This window comes from Triplophysa dalaica, chromosome 9, assembly GCF_015846415.1.
Source record: "Triplophysa dalaica isolate WHDGS20190420 chromosome 9, ASM1584641v1, whole genome shotgun sequence".
NCBI classification, from domain to species: Eukaryota; Metazoa; Chordata; class Actinopteri; order Cypriniformes; family Nemacheilidae; genus Triplophysa; species Triplophysa dalaica.
This window is the reverse complement of record NC_079550.1, coordinates 17363336-17385448: the sequence shown is the minus strand read 5'-3', so window position 1 is coordinate 17385448 and position 22113 is coordinate 17363336. Positions and strand designations below refer to the sequence as shown.

The 22113-nt window shown below is 39.8% G+C and overlaps 1 protein-coding gene across 1 annotated transcript; it reads right to left on the bottom strand.

The window, feature by feature from the left end:
• Positions 1-348: 348 nt before the first annotated feature.
• trpc4b (transient receptor potential cation channel, subfamily C, member 4b) lies at positions 349-21532 on the bottom strand. The gene is made up of 11 exons (XM_056756282.1): positions 21419-21532; positions 20514-20936; positions 8758-9276; positions 3670-4006; positions 3299-3438; positions 2871-3184; positions 2498-2693; positions 2132-2323; positions 1698-1739; positions 1531-1620; positions 349-1300 (listed from the first exon to the last, which is right to left on the bottom strand). The coding sequence occupies exons 2-11, from the start codon at positions 20889-20891 to the stop codon at positions 734-736; spliced, it is 2775 nt and encodes a 924-aa protein (XP_056612260.1). The 5' UTR covers positions 20892-20936; positions 21419-21532; the 3' UTR covers positions 349-733.
• Positions 21533-22113: the final 581 nt, after the last annotated feature.

Below are 22113 nucleotides of genomic sequence, written 5' to 3'. Positions count from 1 at the left end.
ACAAGAACATCCGCTCCGTGTTGCTATGGCAGCAGAAGACAGAAAACAAGAGACGGTGTGAGTAATAGTCTTTGACTGCTACACCAGTCAGAAATGTGCAACATGTGGCTGTTAATTAAAAAGACACACGTGGAGGGCAAAATCTATAATTTTTATCAAATGTTTGTTTTCATTTATGAAAATGGCATGTGTGTCCGATGAAACGGTCTAAACAAGGGCTGGGAAAATAATAGATGAAGAAAGATTATATTTGTATTGCATAGTTGTAAAAATGTTCTAATGGCCGTGTCACGTATGCAGTCGCAACTTAATGCGATTAAATACAGTTATTCTGTAACCAAACTGTGGTTAAACATCTCAACGCATTTGACATTTTATTATATTAATATAAAAGGAATGATATATTTTATGAGCCCTAAAAAGTGCTTAAGTTAAACAATTATTGTGATCAGTTGATATTTTCCAAGTTGAAGCAAACTATTTTACAGAATTAAACAATTTGCAGTGCTTTCTCAAGGACATTTACACACGGTATCTGTCGTCCTGCAAAGGCTCAAGTCCAAAACAGTCAAACAAGTATCTTAATATCAACTTCCTGCAAATCAGACAACTTTGTCCACCTTTACTTCACGTCTGTGCGTAAAAAGGAACACTGTTCCATCTCTCAAAATGTAAATCCCCTAGATTTGTGATTTAGATAATCCTCATTTACAGTACATATGGAAGAGTTCATCTAGCTTTCATGTGGAGACCGGAGATGCTCTCTCTCTTGATCTTCTAACACGCTCTCCTCATCCACCGTCGGGTACTTTGATTCATTTTCGTCTTTTTCAATCTCTCCTGCCAGACTCTTCTCAACCGGTTCCTCTCCTATCCAGTCTGATATGTCAGAGTCCATTTCCCGTACCTCTTCAGCGAGCGAGTACATTTTATTTTGGTTGAGGAAAATATCAGATTGTTTCTGAGTCTTCTGGAACAACCCGAAATCCGAGAAATCCTTAGGGAAGTCCTTTCTGGCTTTATCTTTAGTAGTGGTGTCAGCCAAAGCCAGTGCAGAGCCATTGACCAGACAGCAGAGAGACTCTCTTGTATCTTCTGACTTTTGTTGCTGAATAGTGGAAACGTCACATACATTTACTTTACTAGTCTGCTGCAGAGCTGAAGAATATTGCAATGAACAGTCTGAATGAGACGCATAGGAAGCATCCGTGCCAAGCATTTTTCCATGAGTACTATTCCGGTTGCCCTTCATCATTCCTATGACTTCATAGCGGAAGCTTGATATGTCCTGCTTCAACTCCTGTTGATGTTAAGAGCATACAAGTATGTTTTCAGATTTTTTTTTTTTTTTAGTTTTTACGTTTATGTGATGCTGCATTCACACCAACAGACTCCAAGACCGCTTTTGTGTCAGGCGTTCAGAGCCGGTGAATGCAAGCGAAATATCACTTACTTTTAACTCTCATATCAGTATGGAAATGAAAGAGGACAACAAACCATTTTTGTTGTTTTGATGATTTTAAAGCTTACTTTAAAGTTTTCCTCAGTGAGTCCCTCCTCTGTCTTGGCGTCTCGAATCATAGCGGCCACATAACGCTTTACCAAGTTTCTCAAGACCTCCTGCATTTTGGGAAATAAGAAAACTAAAATGAACTGGTACCCAATCAAAGTTAAAATATACTTTTGTACCAAGATACCTGGTATTGGTTGTTGAGTCGCACATTTTCAGCAGCTCTTCTCTGAAAGGCCAAAAATAAAAGACATTACCCTCAGTCATTTTACTTCCGTTGCCTTCAAGATCATCTCTATACACTTGGATAAAACCGCTCATTCATTATTGTGTGATGTCTTAAAGGGACAGTTCACTCAAAAATGTAAATTCATCTCACAGTATTTTGCATTTACACTATAGTGTTTTTCTATGGAACACAAAAGACAATGTTTAACAGAATGTGACTGACAGCCTAAGTCACTGTTCACTTACAGTATGTTGTATTGTACAATTTTAGGATTTTTGTCCACTAAAGTTTTGAATTTGTGCAGGTTAGTCACACATCTCTTACAGAGATTTTTTGTGAACTGTCCCCTTAATATGTACATCTAATGAAAAAGGCTTTTCAGCAAATCTCACCCCTAATGTCCCAAAAGTTTCAGTCCTTTTTGACTTCCTCTTGAAAACATGCACCTTAATCCATCTGATGAGGTAACATATGGATTTAGGACTGGCGACGATGTTAAAAGGTGGTGGTAGGGTGCCTCCTTCCTCAAAATAACTCATCCATAACTTTGTTCTGGCAAATTTCCATTCAATATCAGCATGGTCCTTTAGTAAAACCAGAATAGATCAGATGTCACAGATGGCCATTTGTAATCATTTTTATAAATTCTCAAACAAACACAAGTTCAGTGCAAACTGGTGCAGTAAAAAATTGTTTCATCCTTTGCCATGCCAAATGTCCATATAAAGCATAGAAACAATTCCTCAATCAGCACTTACAGCGATATGTTGATAAGAATTGTTCATCATGGCAATGAGCATGTTGAGAAGCACCACCAAGGAGATGACGTTATAAGTACCAAACATGGTGGCACCCACAAACTCTGTGAACTTGTGATCGGCTTGCACATTGGTCACATACAGGCTGATCAGCCCGAAAATAGACCAGAACAAAGACTGCATGGTCTCAAATAGCCTACAAAACAAATGAAAAGCCAAGTTATTTCATACTAAACTCACCCGAAGTACTGAAGCAACTTGAATTGTAGACTTATGACAAAATGTATAATACAATGCAATGTAAGTCGCTTTGAATAATAGCGTCTGCTCAATGCATAAACGGAAATGTTATGAAGTATTAAGGTACATTTACGTTGAGAAAGCATTGTTTTGACGTTCACAGCGGATACCCTTGCAGCTCATTCCATCACTGGTCTCGTAATAGAAGTAGAGCTGATTAAGTCCATTGGCGAAGGCTACAAGCACCAGACAGTAGATAAAAAGGAACTTCAGAATGTCCAGAAGCATTCGACCCAATGAAATCTGTAGGGGACCTAGGTGGGAGTTTGCGGTGAAGAGCGAGATGAGGCGTAGCGAGCTGAAGATGTTGGCAATGGCAAACACAGCTTCAGCCACCAGTGTCGGATGCCACATTTCCCAAGTTTCCCTCGGTTTGCAACCACTGTACTGTCAGTTCAAAATAAATAAAAAGTCGGTAAAGGACGTCAAACACCTCAACATGTTAACTCTTACTATTTTTTATTTTAATCAAATTCATTTCTAAGAACTGCTGCAAAGTACCTTGACATAAGCAACAATCTTCAGTGAGATGGTTGCTAGATACAAGGAATTCATCACAAAGTCCATCAGATTCCACCAATCATGGACGTAGTCCTGAAACCCACCGTCCCACATCTGCTTGATCTCTGTCCATATGAAACCTATGATGGCGACCAACAGATTTTATTGGTTCATGTTCAAAGACATTCACGGTTCTCTTGTACAAGAACCATGGAAAAGTTGCATGGATGATTGACGTAATAAAACATCTTGGATGTGTATGTAAAAATATATTGCCTTTTTATTTTATTTTAAAGAAAATAATAATTATAATAACAAATATTTTGATAGTTGTTCTCTAACATTTCAAGCTTAAACTCATCTGGGCTTACCTAGAACCCAAGGTAGAATCATCCACTCCACAGTGGTGGGTTTTGGACCCTGACGATCAGGATTATTGGAGACTATGTGTTGGGAGGCCAGCAGCAGCAGGAAAAGGAAGGTCAGGTACGAGGCAGTGTGGCAGATGAATTTGATGAAAGGTTTGCGGATAAAGAGGCCGTAGCGGCTCTTGGGTGCCACCAGGTAACACAGGGAGAGCAGAGGGAAGAGAAGGCCGATGAAGACACAGGTGATGAATTTGCCAGCCCAGTGACGTCTCCTCCAGCCAGGAAATTCATCATACCAACGCGAGGCCAACAGCTGCTGGCAATTTGGTTGTGCTACGAACTAAGAGAGAGATGAGAAGAGAAGAATGCGGGGCAATCATGCGCTAGAGCAGAAATATTATCAAGAAGCTTGGAGAATAAGCCAAATCAGTTATTTCATTCTTTGACGTATTATTGTAAAATCTGTAAAAAAAAAGCAAGTGTGTTGTTTTACTTTACTGGAAGAACCGAAAATGGGTTTAATAAATATGTGTAGTTTGCATATGACATATGAGCATTCAAAATGAAGAAATATTATTACTGCATGCGCTGCATTCTATCTGGGCTATAAACTGTCAGTAAAATTAAGTTACTGTACAAACCAACTATACATCAGTTTTTCAGGCTGTCTGCCCAATGCCTGACTCCTGGATTCCTCTGTATGTCAGAGTAGTAGTGTTTAATATAATATGGCAGAATGATGAGTGAATATAAACAGAAACAGAAGGTCTGTGTGTCTGCTTCAGTTCTCATATATTAAAGGTCCGGTTGAATGCGCAGTTTATCTCATATTAACCTACCTATAGGGTACTATTGCATACTTCGTATCGTCGAAGAGTATTTAGTTTGATCACATTTATAAAAGATAGAAACAGCTGTACAATTATTTCACAACAGACAACATCCTGGGGGTGTGGACGTGCTTTTTCGGGGGGAATTGCCCAATAAGGGACTAAGAAAAGTTATGTTTGAAAAAACTCAAAGTTAACAAAACTTGGGGAAGTGAATCAAGCACTCAAGTACTAGATAATAAGTCCAACTCGTAATAAGTTTTTGACAAGTTGACCTTGTTAAGCATGAGAAGCCAGTGCTTCTACAAGAGAACACCACCTTGTGATCTTTGACTTCATAGTTCACCCAAAAAATTTAATTCCGTCATCATTTGTTAAGCCTCATGTCATTCAAAATGTGTATTTGGCTCTTTCTTCTGTGAAACACATAAGATATTTTGAGAAATGTCTGATGTGGTTTTGTGTTCATACAATAGATGTCAATGGGGTTCAACGTCGTTTGGTTACCAACATTCTTCAAAAATGTACTGTGTTCTGCAGAAGAAATAAATTATATAGGTTTGGATAGGTAAGTAAATTATGAAAATATTTTTTTTAAGTCAAAATACTTCATGGTAGTGCTTTCCTTAAAAGTAAACATCTAACTTTCCAAGTTCGGATATTCATCCCATTTTTTTTCATATCTCCCTTAAATTTGTGTCAGATCATCTGCAGAGCACATTGGGCCTAACAAAATGTAAAAAAATTTTTTTTGATATTCAAGGCATGAAATGCATCAGTGAAAACAGAACAAACAGGAAGTGAGACCGTATCTTGCCTACAAAACAAGCATTTAATCTCAGGGCTGTGCCCTGGGGGTACTTTAAGGGGTGGTTTACCGGACAGGGATTAAAGCCCTGGACAAAAATAAATATTAAAGCTCTCCAAACTGAAATCAACTTGCACTGACATATTAAAATATATATATTGTGTAGTTTAAAAATGCACTCGAGTCATGTTGTTTTTTAGTGAGTGAATGTAAAAACTAGTGAAATGGACTACCTTAACCTAGTCCTGGTTTAAGACAATCCTTGTCCATGAAACCACCCCAAGAGTTTAATGACAGCACCACCTACTGCTCAAAAGCTAATTCTCTGCTCATTTTTGTATCATGCATGCGAATAACATTACGCCTGCAGCTGTACTCCTGTTGTACATGTGTTGGGATTCCTTCCTCTCGCTTCTCTTCGTCTCCCGACGGTCTGCCCAAAGCCATTAACCAGGCATTTGAAATGTCAAGCGGAAGTGAGAGTGCGCCTAACCAAATTACAAACAAATGCATTCTCATTACGGCAGAGCCAGGCGTTCTGAGAGCGATGAGGTCAAGTCCGAGACTCTCTGTCAGGGCCGATTAGCACCAAACAATCTGTTCTGAGGCTCACTAATACGACTGCCTGTCATAGGGACAGTACTTTAAAACACCATGACACCGATCAATTAAGGATAAACACTCAGTGTATCCTTTTAGTGCCAGTACAGCAACCAGTGCCAAAAAGTGCTACTTGACTTCTCTGTATCTGTCACGTCCGGTCAGACAGAACCCAGACGCAGGCATAAGTGAAGGGGTTAAACAATATTTATTTAGGCACAAAATAACAAACCCACGATGGGGCAAACAAGAAACTAAACAATACTGACAAACAGAAAACTTCCCACGAGGGGGCAAAACAAAGTTCAGGATAATCTAAATAATAAATCCAAACACAAGGGAAGCAGGAACAAGGTAATCCAGACACGAAGTAGCAACAGGAAATAACGAACACGAAGTATTAACACAGAGTAACTAGTAAGTACAATGAACCGACAAACAGCAAGGGAATAAGGGACATTAAATAAGAGAAAACTAATGAGGAGCGATGACAAAGGGATCGGATGGGCTTGTGACAAGTTGGACAAGACTTAACAATGAGTGCGACTAGCAGGAAGAGGTATAGACAGGTGAAAGAGATGAAACACTAATGGGACGCTAGAAAGAGAGACGAGGGGGCGGAGCTACACGGAAGACACGCGGCGAGATGTCAAAACAATCCACCACGTGTCTCCACACAAGACGAAACACACACACAAGACATGATATTGTCACGGCTCTGTCCCCAAGGCCCGAATACTCAGGACTGGAAGGACAGGACCGTGACAGTATCTTGTCATCATTTCTTGCTATCACATTATTTTTGAATTAGGCTTTTTAGAATTCAAGGCAATCATTTGACAGACCACAACATCAAAGCATTACACACAGTTTTTAGTTAAATAAAAAGGTGATGCTCAGATGCTGCAGTCCACGATGCATAAAGAAGCATGAAAGTGTTTGGGAATTAGGGGGGGGCTTGGACCCCTGATCCTGGCCTGTCTATGAACTGTTAAAGCACAAAATGTTCACCTCCAAGGTTAAGCTACGGTCCAGTGCCCCTGCGAGAGAATGTTTCATTGCTTCCACAGAAAGTGTATTGCCGGTTTGAGAAGCCTCAGGTTTGATATGCCTCTGACGAGCAGAAGCAAGACAACCAAACAATCACAAACAAACTTTTAACAGATGGACAAGGAAGACCTTGGTTGGATTCAGAGAATACAAAATGTCATTTTGACAGATTCAGGCAGATTGGAAGCATTGAAGGCCATGGCATATTATCAATATTTACTACTACAGTAACTACTGCCTAAAATTTGCATGACCTTTAAAATCTTTTTAACTGAAAATGTATGTTAAGATGTTTTATTAAACTACACACATTAGAAAATAGGGATGCACGGTTATGGGTAAAATAATAATCACGATTGTTTTGCAACATAATCTGTTTCATTTCAGCATGTTCATTAGGACTATACTTTACAGCCAATTTCACATTTACATTTATTCATTTGGCAGACGCTTTGATACAAGCTTTGCAGTGATTTTATGATCTTATCGGGAGTTTGTGCTTGCTATTAACACATTTATATCACGACGATTATGCTTAATAAATTGTGGGAAGGATAACCGTTATCACTATTAAAATACTATTAATCATGCAGCCCTATAAGAAAAAAAACATTTTTAATTAAAAAAACAATTATGGATAATTTTGACCAAATAATAAATAAAAAGGAGCACATTGAAAACCTGAATAAATGGAAATCCCTTTAATACTGACACCTTATTAAATGCAATGTGTATGACTTTGCAAATTCTGGGCATTAGGCAAAGGGTAACTTGGAAGATGTTAAAATATAAGTTCATTCATTTTGCACTTTTGCTACTTTAAGTCACAAGATAATTATCCCAGTTACAAGCACGTTATTCCGTGATTTCAATGGGTTAACTATTATTGTAATATGCTGGAAAAATATGAAAAAGAATGAGTAAGAGAAACTTTTGACCAGTAGTGTATGTTGCTTTGCAACAATGCTATATCCATAATATACATTATTAATACCACTATATAAATTAAATGGGATTATTTAAAAAAGGTTCTTATTGTAATTTATAGCCATTGAGCAGCCAAATCAGACACGCTAACTGCATATAAAATCATAGGATGTACTACCTTCATATCACCAAAAGGGGGCCACATAATTACAAAATAACCAAATTAATCACACATTTCCTTTATTCTCACTATTATCTCCTAAAACTCACTATTGTGCACTTTCATGCTTTTGGGATTTCACAAAATTGTACTTGTCTTTTTATGTACTTTGTTCACCCTGGGTGTTTTACGATTCATCCTTCTACACAAATTAGGAAAAAACAAGACCGCAGAGGTAGCAAGATATTGCTGGATTTACAACTACAAGACTTTCTAACTGAGTCATGAAATGAGAACATGCACCTGGACGCAAAATAATTAGCAGCTACAAACCCACACTACACGCTGTAAGAGTGTATGACTCCTCACTCCTACGCCGTATTAAGTCATCACATAGGTCAAAGAGATCAAACCGAAGCTGTTGGTTATTTACAGGCCCTGTTATAAAGTCTATTATGGTGCGGAGGCATGCGATGATCTTGTCAACTGTGAAGAAAATTACCACAATCTTAGGCCTTGTTACACCTCAGTGATTTTGTATCAACTCTCAACGATCTTCACACCAGGCATGAGCTTCATCTAGTTTCCTTCAAGTATTTTTTAAAATACCTTTTTTTAATGAAAAATGCAGTTAATGTGTCCTTATAGCATGTCCTTATATGTGTCCTTCTATGTCAAACATAAATGAGAAACATTTAAAAAATCATAGATTGTACCTCTTTTTGCCGGTATTTGATGGCCAGCTTCAGCCGAGCCAGCTCATTGGTGGGCTCATCCTGCAGCAGGTTGATGTCATCCCGGAAGTTCAGGATCAGCTCCAGCTCGCGAGAGGACCTGGTCTGGTCCAGCAGATCTTTTGCAAAGCATTTACACTGCCGGGAGAGCTCCTCGTATTCAGCTTTGAACTCATTTTCGACTTTGCTGAGCTCCTGGAGTTCCCAGCTGAGCTGGAAGGCGGTGAGGAAGGGGTCCTCGCTGGACAGGGCGATGAGAGAGGGGCTGGCAAGGGCTTTGTAGATGTTCAGCCGAGACCGTGAATGGCGCAGGCTGTCTACGTCCGAGCTAGAGACGCACTCCACACAGTTGCAGCGCACCTCGTGAGGCTGGGGGACGGACACGCCTTTCTGAACCAACATCTTGATGATCTCGTAGTTGTTGGTGTGAGCAGCCAGGATAATGGGGGTTATGTCTGGAGTAAAGTCGGAGAACTGTTTGTCGAGGAGTAGGGGTGGCACCTGGGGACACAAGATGCAATTGGTAATACTTGTGTACAGATAGCTGAAGTCTTAAAGTAACAGTTTACCCAAAAATGTTCGGTCATCATTTACTCGCTCCCGAGTTGTTCCAAGTCTGTACAAGTTTCAATGAACACGGAGAAATATATTTGGAGGAATGTTTGTCCCCAAACAGTTCTTGGCCACCATTGACTACCATAGTAGGAAAAAATAACAAAATGTCTTCTTTTGTGTTCAACAGTACAAAGATATTTATAAAGCATTTTTTCCTATAAAGGTAGTAAAAGGTGGCCAAGGAATTTCCTTGAAATTTGTTGAATAAAACATACACTGAATCAATTTTTTAATTTAATCGCTTTTCATTTTACTGCATCATTTGTCTAAATTAACAGTATTACACTTTCCATTTATTGGTGAATTTAAAAAAAATATTATTTAATGCTATGAAAAATTCTTAAAATGGAAATATGCATAATCATGAATGAGTACATTTAGTACATTACAGGAGCTTGTAGCATATGGGTGCTAATACAAAGTTACTAGTTTCAACAAAAGCCTACTCAGGACCTTCTCCAACAATAACAAATTAAGATACACAGATGAAACAAACAATTGCCATAAAGAGTAGACAATTACCTTAAAATTGCCATCTAAGTCATTAAAAATTGGCATCTGTGAATCGTTTAAATAATACAATCCCTTTCTGAAACAAGCCCCCAAACTTGTGGCTATCTATTTAAACTGTGCATCTGAAAGAAAAACTGAGTACCAAAGAATATAAAAATATAGTATTAGAATAAAATGAAGAAATGGTAAACAAGTGTTTTGTTATCATAGCTGGTTCAATCATGATAAAGTGGGAGCACTGATCAAACACCCAGACATAGCATGGAATGGACTTTCCTCTAAATCCTCAAAGCAAAATAAGTAAAACACTTGAGAACGACGCAACATAGAGGTCTGTGATCAACTTTGAAGGAACCATCTTGCTTCAATAGTAGATGAAATTCTATTTGGAGTTCGCTAGTGTTTAAAACGCATATCAGTGACTGCAGTTGTGACAAGAATTTTGTGGTCAGAGGACTACACGAGAGAGCATTTCTATCCAAAGCAATATGTGTGCCACAAATCTGAAATTGAAGATAACAACAAACACAATACCTTCAATAAATTAAGATGGTAGAAGCAGAATGCTGCAGGGCTACTTTTTATCCGCAGGGACTTGGTACCTTAATATAATAGAAGAAAGAATGGATGGCACCAAATACAAGGTGCAACAACCTGTTTTAGGCTATAAGAAAACGAGTCATGGAGGAAAGTTCCTTTATTAAATTAGCACCGTTAGCATTTTGGAAACAAGAAAGTTAATGTCCCTCTACAATCCCAGGCGAGATTTTTTGGCACAACCAAAAATTGCAAATATAAATCAAAAAGTTCTATCATAATTCCTTCACCCTCAAAATGTTCTGAGGCTGTATAAATAACTCAGTTCTGTTTAACACCAAGAAAGATATTTCGAAGAATGTTAGCAGCACTTCTGGGGTACCATTGATAACAGGAAAAAATATTGTATAAATATTTTTGTTCTGTTGTACACAACAGAAGATAATTTTAAGAATTTAGGAAAGACATGCAGTTTTGGAGAATCTTTGACTGGGTTACTTTTCCTTTGCCGGGTGAAAAGCTTTTATGGAGCGTAATCTCTGATGTCAACAGCGTCACGTGGAGAAAAATGTGGGAAGGCGGAGCGCTGCCGACCTAAGGTGAAAAATAAGTTATACCACTTATCATATTTACCTGTTTCTGAATACCACATACAAACAAATAGATGAACTAAAGTGCCAAAATTGCATGGATTGTATTGCCATTTGCACTCTTGACAGTTGAATTGTTAGCTTGGTCCGCTAGCTACGCTAAAGTTTGCATCTCATAATTAAACAAATAAATACACTAATCCGCTGATCGTAGTTATGTAGTAAATAAGTGTAGTGTGTGGCAGAACAATTATTTTGATTTGAATTTGAAGATGCAACACAATCGTATCTTGTCACAGAGTGCTGCTTTTAAATGTCCATTAAAGTCCCTGTTAACCGGAAGTTGCAATCATTTTTAAACTTCCGTATTCTGACACATTTTCGAGTGAAAAGGAATTTAAAGGGAGAAAATTAGTGGGCGTGGCTTGTGTTTTTCAATGCGAATTGATTGGATGTGTAAAAACGAAAATGAAACTGGCAGCAGACTGACGGTTGAAGGGGAGGAGTTAACGGATGCTCCGGCCAAGCCGTCTAATGTACATCATTTGAGATAGATAGTCATTTCACGACTGAAGTGAATTTTTAGATTTTAACTGAATGTTATTATGGTACATGAATTTTAAAAAGAAAATGACCCACGTTGATAAACTATTTACAATAAACGCTGCAATATTTCATGAAAAAATAAGAATTTAATTTTTAATTTCACTGGGACTTTAAGCTATTGCGATAAGCTATTTTACTGCTTGCTATCTGGAAAAAAACATTACTTAGCCCTACTGTTGTACTGACACTGACAGGTTATTATTTAAAATGGACTGATTTGTCAGTAAAGATTAAAAGCCATGAATATTATGCCAATTACAGTATTTGACTATCTATGTTAAAAAACACTACAGCAACTAAAGTCGGATTCGTAAGCCTAATCATCACCATTACATGTGTTCACTTAGTAAAATCTAGTATTGAGTAAAATATGTTTCATCATATTTAATTAAACACCAGACAAATGATCTGTTACAAAGCAGCTGTACATGAGAAATATTGACTATCAGCATAACAATTAAAGCTGTGCCTGTAAAATCAAGAAAAAGGTGAAAACACAGAAGACATACATACCCAAATACAAATGGATCACACACAATATGCACACGTACTAACACACATAGGCATAGACACGCACGCGCAGACACACGCACGCACACACTGACAAGCACTCACACACACAGACAAGCATTCGCATGCAAAGTGAAAGCACCCAATTTAGATAAAGGAGGGAGAAACACAGGTCAAATATTAAACAGACTATACATTCCTATAAGCAAGATTAATTATGTAAAAGTTTAAAATTCTAATTCTAAATATACAGTAACTAGATATAATTATATATACTTTCTATTTATTTCTTATTATAGATTGATATTGGAAAAAGTTATTAAACTTGTTTTTGACACTATAACACTTTTATTGGCTTATGTTTTCGATCTGTTTTTGTAATGCATTTCCTCACCGTGATAACGGTTCGGGGAACAAATGGGAAAATACGGTTGATTCAAAATCGATTCACAAAAGCTGTGAATAAATTTAGTCACTTTTCTTTTTACAACAGGAAGTACACCTTTCATTCATTATTAACCTGGTGGATGTGGGTGTGCCGTCACATCTAACATCAGCTTCACATAAAAGGCAACGGTTCATATGATTGAAGCCCCTCTTTACAGCCAATTTTGTGACATTTTTTTGTTGTACTGTATCTTACATGTTAAAAAACATGTTCCGTTTCAAAATACCCAAGTGTGATACAGTTTAATACACAGGTTTGTGGCTCTTCATTTCATCATTTAATTCACCATTGTAATGTCATATTTTTTAGAAATATCTATAGGATTTGTAATAAATCTATAAACATTGATTCGAATGGAGAGCTTTTCAATCGGAATCGAATTGAAACATCAGAATCGATACCCAGCCCTAATGGTGATATACCATCTACCATAATAAAAGCTTAATCAATTACCACCACATAAAAATGTACCACCGTCACAAGCCTACCTTGGAACAGTGAATTATGATAGAATTTAGACTGATCAAAATGTTTCATCAGTCACCTCAAAAGATTTCAATTCTTGCAAAAAGTGACATTACAATTTTTGTGAAAAGTGAAATTACAATTACAAGATATTTCAGCGTTTAGGCTCTTACATACTCATTTTAGATGTCAGTTTTTCTTATTTAAGAACATAATAAAGACGTAATGTAATTCACCACATTGAGAGAGCTTTAATACCTAGGATTCCTATTAATGTAAAATACAGAACCTTTGCTTCTAACACAATATATTCATGATATAAATGAAGAAGTGAGCCGTATAAATCTGTATAATTAAATACAAGCATGTTCTAGCCAAACCATACTCGGGCACATAGAGTATCTGAAATTTCCAAAACAAGCACATTAAGGAAAAGTGGTGGGTGATAAAGCTTTCAGATGGGCTTTGTTTACACTGGGATTAACAGACGTCTCTGGTGACCCAATCACAAGTGGATGAGCGCGAGACTGACGTTAACACCTGGAATTTATATGTAAGTGGGCGCACGCTCTTAAAATACCCACATATTGTTGCCATAGATGTGTCGAGTAGAATACTCCGACTTATTTTAGTCAAGTACCTGCATTAAATGAATTTGAACAGATGTGCAAGCTTCACATAATTTATTTAGCAGATGCTTTTATCCACAGCGAATGTCTGTGTAACCAGCATATTTTAAATGTTCTGTTCACATAACTCTAAATGTGGTTTGCGTGGTCAGATAAGAAGCGTTCTGTGCTCTGCTTATATTGGTATTTACTTAGCGTTGTCCACCTGTAACCCGATTCCATGAGACGCATATTCCAATTACACCGGACATTGCTCATGCTGCTATCCTAATGCTCATCTTGTCATTTTTTTAAGAAACATTAGTTATAACCGTGTCCGGCGCCTATGATTAGCAAATTATAATCTAGGACAGTGCATAATAACTGTTCTTTCATTGCAAGTTTTAAATCAGGTTAAATTAGAGAGCCATAAGATATACACTGTTACATGAAGCAAGGATTCTGTGATCACACCGCATTTGGGGGAGATGAGTATAAGAGAGTGAGAGATAGAAAGACAGAGCGTGAAAGAGAGAAACACGACGTGGCAGCATGCACAAAAAAAGTGATTAAAAGTGAGAAAGAATAACAAGTTAGGAAGGAGAAAAGTGAGAGAAATGAGTTCAGAGTGTTTGAAATATCAGCATTTTGAAAGAAAGAGAGAGCAGGACAGAGAGAGATTAAAATGTAGGGTGATTAACACATCTCAATTGATATCTCGTTTTACAAGAGCCCACAGTGACAACAGTGAAGGCTTGACTATTTGAGGAAGATAATTACGGCTCTAGTTGGAAAGACGTGTCCAGACCGGCAGCTACTGCTACAATATGATTCTTTGGAGCTCATCCTCAAGCAAAATACTCTGAAGAAATGAAGGCGAACAAATGCAGAAATACAGGCTTCTAAATTGTAAATTTATGTTGTGGAAATATTAATGCCCTAAACAACTTATCTTTGCAAAACTATGCATAACATTCAACCAATTAAACCCAACACATTATTAACAGAGACCCACAGGGACTCGTTTCCATTAAAATTCCCATTATAACTATTACATTTATTAGAATTTCTACGGTGTTTAAGAAAGGAAATTGGTAATTTTTACCAATATGTACCAAAAAATATTACCAAAAATGTTTTCACTCACATGGACTCATATTTGCAGTCAATGGAAAACTATAGATTACTTGTGTTACCCCGGTTTTCTGATAGCATTAAGTGAGGTGTCTCACCATGGGATACGCCCCTTCCATGTATTCCTCAGAAGCCCTATTACATTACGCCAGCCCCTATTAGCTGTCAGACATGACACTTGTGCCCGAGTAGTGGCTACTTACGTAATATAAGTAGCGCAACACAACATCATTCCGTCATTCAAAACAGGCACACCTCTTCCTCGCTTCGCACAAGCAAGGAGGGTGATCTGATAAGACACCTCACTTTATTCTATCAGAGAACCAGTGTTACGAAAGTAACAAATACTGTAGTTCTCTTTCACGTATTTGTTTCGGTATCTCACTTTAGGGTATCCTTACTCCCGTATTTGCAGTCCTGTATAGTGACTCCTTTAAAGAAGGCCCACGCAGTTGACATCCCCCTAGACGAGTGCGCACGTAAGCCTGATGGGGTACCAAGACCCTTGCTGGTATACACCAAAGAAACTATCAGTATAAATCTCAATCCCTTCCTTCTCACTCTGTCGAAGGTCATGGATATTAAGGCTATCGCTGGAAACGCACACAGCTGAGCCTGGGCCATTCATGCGCCAGTGCGTCTATGCCCATAGGTGCACTCTAGTCCTTCAGGGAGAAAAATAGAGGGCACTGAGGATTGTCCTGGTACACGAACTGTTCCACTGTTGCCCGGACGTATCTGCTCCAAATCGGTTCAACCACTTTCCCTTCCAGTTTCCAATCCCTGTAGAGTCAGAACCACACTGGAGAGCAACCATCCCTTTCTTTGGGACAAGGAAGTATCTCGAGTAAAAGCTACTGTGGCTTTTCTCGGGTGGAACCACTCTTATCACTCTCTTTCCCAAAAGAGAGGAAATTTCCTCTTGGAGTACACCCCAAGTTCTACCTGCACCTGAGAATGAATTATTACCTTGAATTGAGGGGGGCATAAAGTGAACTGCAGTCTGTAGCCGAACTGTGTTGTTCTCAAAACCGATCGGGACAATGTGTATTCACGCCAATAGCCTATTTGCAGTGTGCACCCTCTTGTGACTGAATCATGAACGAGCGCCTAGTGAGTAGTTTAAATTGCTCACCATCTTTTGGAGAATGGTGACTCCAAAAGGAGGTGTTACCATATGTTCTGATAACATGTTTTGCAACATTTTTGGGGTGCATTTGGTTTTGCAACATGTTTTGAGGAAGCAGTGAAAACTTTATTGAAATATGAGAGATTAAATTGCTTATGACTTATGGGTGTGCACCACAGCCGCAACTCTTTTCCTCTTCACAACTCTTTGATTCCCAAATGGGCTCTGTGGTCCCCACAGAACATTCGAGAATCTCAGAACTCTATTCCTCCAGAACTTTGCTGAACTGAGTGTCGTGAGCTTGAAAACAGAGTAAGTGAGCTCACTTTGCTCGAAAAACCCCAATCAGACTTCCTTCTTCTTTCTCCACGCTCCCTGAGAGGGATGAGGAGCGGATGGATCAGTCTGGGCTGTAGCTGGTGGACAGCTCTTCTTGTGCCAGTATGGCAGTACGGGAACACCACTTTAAGCCATTGTAGTTACAAAGCCCTTTCTGAGGGCGGTCACGTTTTTTCACACGTCCTGCCGATCAACACTAAGAAGCGGAAAGGATGGTGCCTCTCCCGCCCCTTCTGTGGATCGTGGCAAGGGGTTGCTCTGGTTGAGCAGGTGGGAGGAAGAGGGAATCTTCGTAATCATCGGAGAGAAGATAGTCTGATTGTCCCTCATCCTCAATGTTGAGTAAATCCTCCTCCTCTTTGCCCGTACTAGGTACGCTAATGAGTTCACCTCGCAGATAACAAGTATGGATGATAAGGGACGAATAGTATGAATATTTGCCGTGCTTTGTCAGAGAGGGCTCCGAGCTTGGTAGTTACTCAAAACTCAGAGTGCCCGCCCCTTGTCCGGGGAGAGGGCCCCGGGCCTGGTTTGTTCCCAGACTGGGGTTGTTCCCCCCTGTTACGGGTTGATGGTGTGGAGTTGGGGTGGAGAGAATGAGGGTAAGGCGTCTTGTCTATTTGTAGTTTTTTTTTACCCAAGCTAAAATGATGATTGGTGAGATTGGTTATAGGAAACCAGCCGGGTTAGTTATCTGATTTGGGAGATTGGTCAAGGAAAGCCATCCAGGTAAGTTATCTGCACATGCTCCTCCTGAACTTTGCAAGCATCGAGCTGTTCACCCCAGGATAGAGTCGTCTTAGTGGGCAGCTCCAAAGGAATGGATACCTGCAGGGTGACAGCCAATGCAGGGCTAGCCGACATGAGGGGATCGTGGCCTGGCTGTCAGGACTTTGTCCTTCATGTTTTTGAGTTCTCTAACTCTCGACAAAGTCAGGACAGATCCATGTCTTGTGGTTGTTTTATGTGGAGACGCGTGGTTGTTGTTGTTACTTTGCACCACGTGTCATCCTGTCATGCCTCTCAGCCCCGCCTTCTGTCTCCCGTAATCATTCCTTAGTTTAATCTCTGTCACCTGCCGCTCACCTCCTGTTTGTAATTTTCCCTCGTTGGTTGTTCCCTATTTAATTCCCTTTTGTTTCAATGTTCCTGGTCGGATTGTTGTCGCCATTCATGTCGGTTTGTGTATTTGGTATGTTACCTGATGTTTGGTATGTTTCACTGAAGTTCTGTTTTTTTGTAGAATAGAAGTGTTTGGATTTGGTATATTCTTCAGTTTTGTTTCTCCTCGTGGGAAGTGTTTATTTTTGAGAGCACGTCTCTGTTTTTCCCCATCGTGGGTTTTGTTTTGTTTACTTAAATAAAAGTATTTTGTTAAAATCGTCTGCCTGCATCTGGGTTCTGCTAATATGTTTCGTGACAGAACAATCCGACCAAAGAAGAACCCAGCAGGCAGTAAGGACACTGTGCGGTCCCGCCAGGCTCGCCTCCTCTGCGGCATTCACCAGGGTAACGGGGACCTGGACGATTATGCTGACAGGTTCCTAGAAGCCGCAGGAGAGATGGTGTTCGGAGAGGAGGAGCTGACGACGCTCTTCAACGCTGGCCTCAGGGTACCACTCTCGCATGCGGAGATGAGGATGCTGAGACCTCTGGACTTTGAAACCGTTTGGCTGTATGCAGTGGATCAATCAAGCTCCAGGGTCTTAGATCAACCCGCTTGCTCATCACCGCTGGTCGCGATCCCTGAGGGTCGTTCCCTACAGATCGGTATCGGAGGTGTCACCACACCATCCTCCTCACCTTCCGCTGTTTCTCCACTACCAGCTAGCCACTGGGGTAAACGTGGACGGAGGGAGTCGTGGGACTCCCCGTCCGACACCTCTGGCATGGAACTGGTCGGACCCCTCACAGCTTCTCTGGTGCCGGCCACACGTCTCGGGAGCCGGTCCAAGAGGAAGAGGCAACGGAGGGCGGTTCGTAGTCCGAATGTCCCTAAACCAGTGATCCAGCCGTCTCCCAGACCGGCCCAGCAGCCGGATACTCAGCCGGCCGTCCAGCCGGATACTCAGCCGGCCCCTAGCCTTGTTCCTCCCAGGACTACACCTGCTAAGTCACCTGGGACTCCCCCTCGGGATAAGACTTTCCCACCTAACCCAAGCCCGTTTGGACTTCCTTCTATGTACTCTTGTGTTCCCCCTCCCCCCCTCCCTTGTTTGTTATTTTTATTGGCACACCCAAACCCCATTTTAGCCTCTTTCATGTTACCCTTAGCTTGTTTTGTGCTGTGTTTATGGTGCCTTTGTATGTGTTTTACTGTTTCCTCCTGCGGAGGGTTCTCCCTTGGAACGCCGTGAGGCGTTTCTTGGGGAGGGGATTATGTCAGGACTTTGTCCTTCATGTTTTTGAGTTCTCTAACTCTCGACAAAGTCAGGACAGATCCATGTCTTGTGGTTGTTTTATGTGGAGACGCGTGGTTGTTGTTGTTACTTTGCACCACGTGTCATCCTGTCATGCCTCTCAGCCCCGCCTTCTGTCTCCTGTAATCATTCCTTAGTTTAATCTCTGTCACCTGCCGCTCACCTCCTGTTTGTAATTTTCCCTCGTTGGTTGTTCCCTATTTAATTCCCTTTTGTTTCAATGTTCCTGGTCGGATTGTTGTCGCCATTCATGTCGGTTTGTGTATTTGGTATGTTACCTGATGTTTGGTATGTTTCACTGAAGTTCTGTTTTTTTGTAGAATAGAAGTGTTTGGATTTGGTATATTCTTCAGTTTTGTTTCTCCTCGTGGGAAGTGTTTATTTTTGAGAGCACGTCTCTGTTTTTCCCCATCGTGGGTTTTGTTTTGTTTACTTAAATAAAAGTATTTTGTTAAAATCGTCTGCCTGCATCTGGGTTCTGCTAATATGTTTCGTGACACTGGCGTGCTAGCCTCCGGTGGAGGCTCTTCAAAGTGAAGCATGCGCAGTGCTCGCAGGAGCATCGATGGTACCCAAAACCATGTGAACATTAAAGGCAATATTATGGTGCAAAAATGTTGTTTGAATTCTTCCATATCAGAGCCAAGAGTCCGTACGTTAATTCAAGAATATTGCGGAAGCCAGCTGGTACTACTCTCATAGTGTTTGCATTTTAAATTTCACATTTTGACAAACAAAGAGAGATTACTTTGCCTCCTGATTTGGCCTATTTATTCGACAAAACTATACATCCCGTCATTCTCTGCGGCAGCATAGTACTGTCGTGAACTGTCGTTACCATAAGCAAAATATACAGATAAATACTTATAGATTAATTGTAATAAAAATATGCTTATAATAAAACAAACGTATTTACTTAATAATTATTTAGTAATTTCAGAATAAGTAACATCAACAGTAACACCAACAGTGAAAGAGCATGATTATCTTAAAAATCAAAGTAAACAACCTGCTTCTGTGTACTATGTAGCCCTCTTGTGGTCTATAGTCATGCTGATTCAGATATTTGCATATCAAAATGTTTTCTAAATGTGCCATTAATATATGCAGACAGGAAGCGACACAGAGGAAAAGAGAGATCGCTCAGTGATTGAAGAGGAAATGATAAGATGTGCAGCTGCTATGATTTGTCAAAGGTTCATCCTTCCCATCATTTCTCTGAATCAGTTCTGCTGCAGCCTGTTCCCATCCAATAAAAGGTAAATCAAATCACAGTTAGGAGGAATGGACTGACACGCAAGGTCTGTGTTAGATCAAACCTGCTCTAAAGCAGCAAAGGTTACTTTATGTTTATTGTTTAAAACAAAAGGCATAGAACAAATATTTGAACAGAACTTTTTACAGCAGCAGGCTTTTAGGTTCTCTCCATTGTAGCAGACTTGGAAGGACACACATGAGTTGCATATGATGGAGAAAACCATTTTAGTTGTAAAACAATTTAAAGTGAATGATTGTCTGACATACACGGTTGGTAACAAGAGAAGTTAATAAGAGATGTTTTGGGACTTTTGTGTGGAGAAGAAATTAAATCTCACAGCTCTTATTAAAACCCTGGATTCTGATCTGGTCTGCAGTTCAGGTTTAGGTGGTTTTGACACATATAGCTTTAACCAACCTGAACACCTGAAGCAAAGACTACCAAAACTTTTTGGGGGGTTTGTGTATTGGACGTTTTTCATTTTATGTCATATTAAAACAGCAATTAAGTTATTCATTATTATTGTATTTAAAATAACAAGTCTTTAAACATATCACGAACCAAACCTGTTTCTCTCCACTGGGCTTCTTGTGGTTCAACAGGAGCTCCACGGCGCCCACCACCTCTTTGCGAATGGCGTGGAGCAACGCGTCCCCGACATACACGTTAAAGCTGAGGAGCAACTCAATGATTTCCAAGTTCTCATTCTCAATGGCGATGAGTAGCGCCGTGCGCCCCAGAGGATCGACGCAGTCGATGTTGATCTTGAAGTAGATCTCCGCCTCTTCCAGCGACTGTTTCACACTGGCATAGTCTCCCTTCTCCACTGCGCTGAGGTAGGACTTCTCCTGCGCTGAAAGCTCCGACTCGGCGCGCACTATCCGCAGCGGGATGCGGTCCCGGTACGATGAGTTATCTGTTCTGCGGTAGTACAGCTGCGCCATCGTGGCTTAGTCCATAACCAAACAGCCGAGAAGCGAGAAGCCAACCTAAAGATAAACAAATCTGTATGTACACATGGGAAGTGATACCCACCCAGTCTGATGGCTTTATGATTACATGGGGTCATACAGAAGAGCTCACAGCTGCATGGTCTTTTTTTTATCTATTTATATCTCACTATCACAGTCTTCTATTTATATCTCACTATCTGTAAGGAGTTAGTACTGTAAATCAACATTATAAGAACGTTCCGCAAGTTTGATAAAAACTAAACGAAATTCGAGTGAAATCCTAATAGTCCCATGTGGTTTAAAATAAAGCGAACCTATTTGCTCTCCAAAAAGCATGCATTACGCAATGGAATCACCCAAATAAATAAAGTTCTGTGGAGAAATTGCTTTAGTATAATCGTTTGAGAAGCCAGAGTAAACTTCGGAAGAGCTGGATATGATCCAATAACATTAAACAGATACATAAAAAACATTTGCTCACGCATGAGATAAACCTTATACAAATTTTAATAACTCACCGTGCTGGTGGATTTGCATTGATTGTCACATTTATAACGCCGATGCAATTTCAACGTCGCTGAATATACTTTCGAAAACCACATGAAGATTCTTGCGCATGGCGACTGTGCCCCGTGCCTCTGTGAACGCACTATGATCAATTTGGAAGTGCAATTACTCATTACGCACCAGAAGATGTCTGCCATTATGCACAGTGCATTATCTAACACTTCATCTCACGTATTTTTCTTCTGATGCCTTGTAGCCTACTGACTCCGATGATGCTAAAACATGGTAAAAAAATTAGTAGTTATGAATTACGTAATGCATAGATCTATTTGAGTAGAGGCGCATTTTGGCGATCCATAAAAAATGGTTACGCCCTTATTGCGAGTACCTGTTGTGTTGCTGTCTCCTCATAAAGGTTGTCTCAAGTCTAACATTGTCTCGAGAAGCAATTTGATATCAAATGTCATGCAACTAGATTAAGGAAGACGCACCGGCAACTAACATTTCTGGAACATTATATGCGGAGCTCCAGTTTCTGAATAAGCTGGTGCTGGCTGCAGAGTGCTTTATACTAACGCCAAGTACTACAGAATAAAAGCATTTACATTGAATAACATTGTTACTGCAATACATGCATGGGAAGTCTTAAATGGACTTGAAATAAAATATTAAAAGTATTTATTAGTGTGTACTTAACATCAAGGCT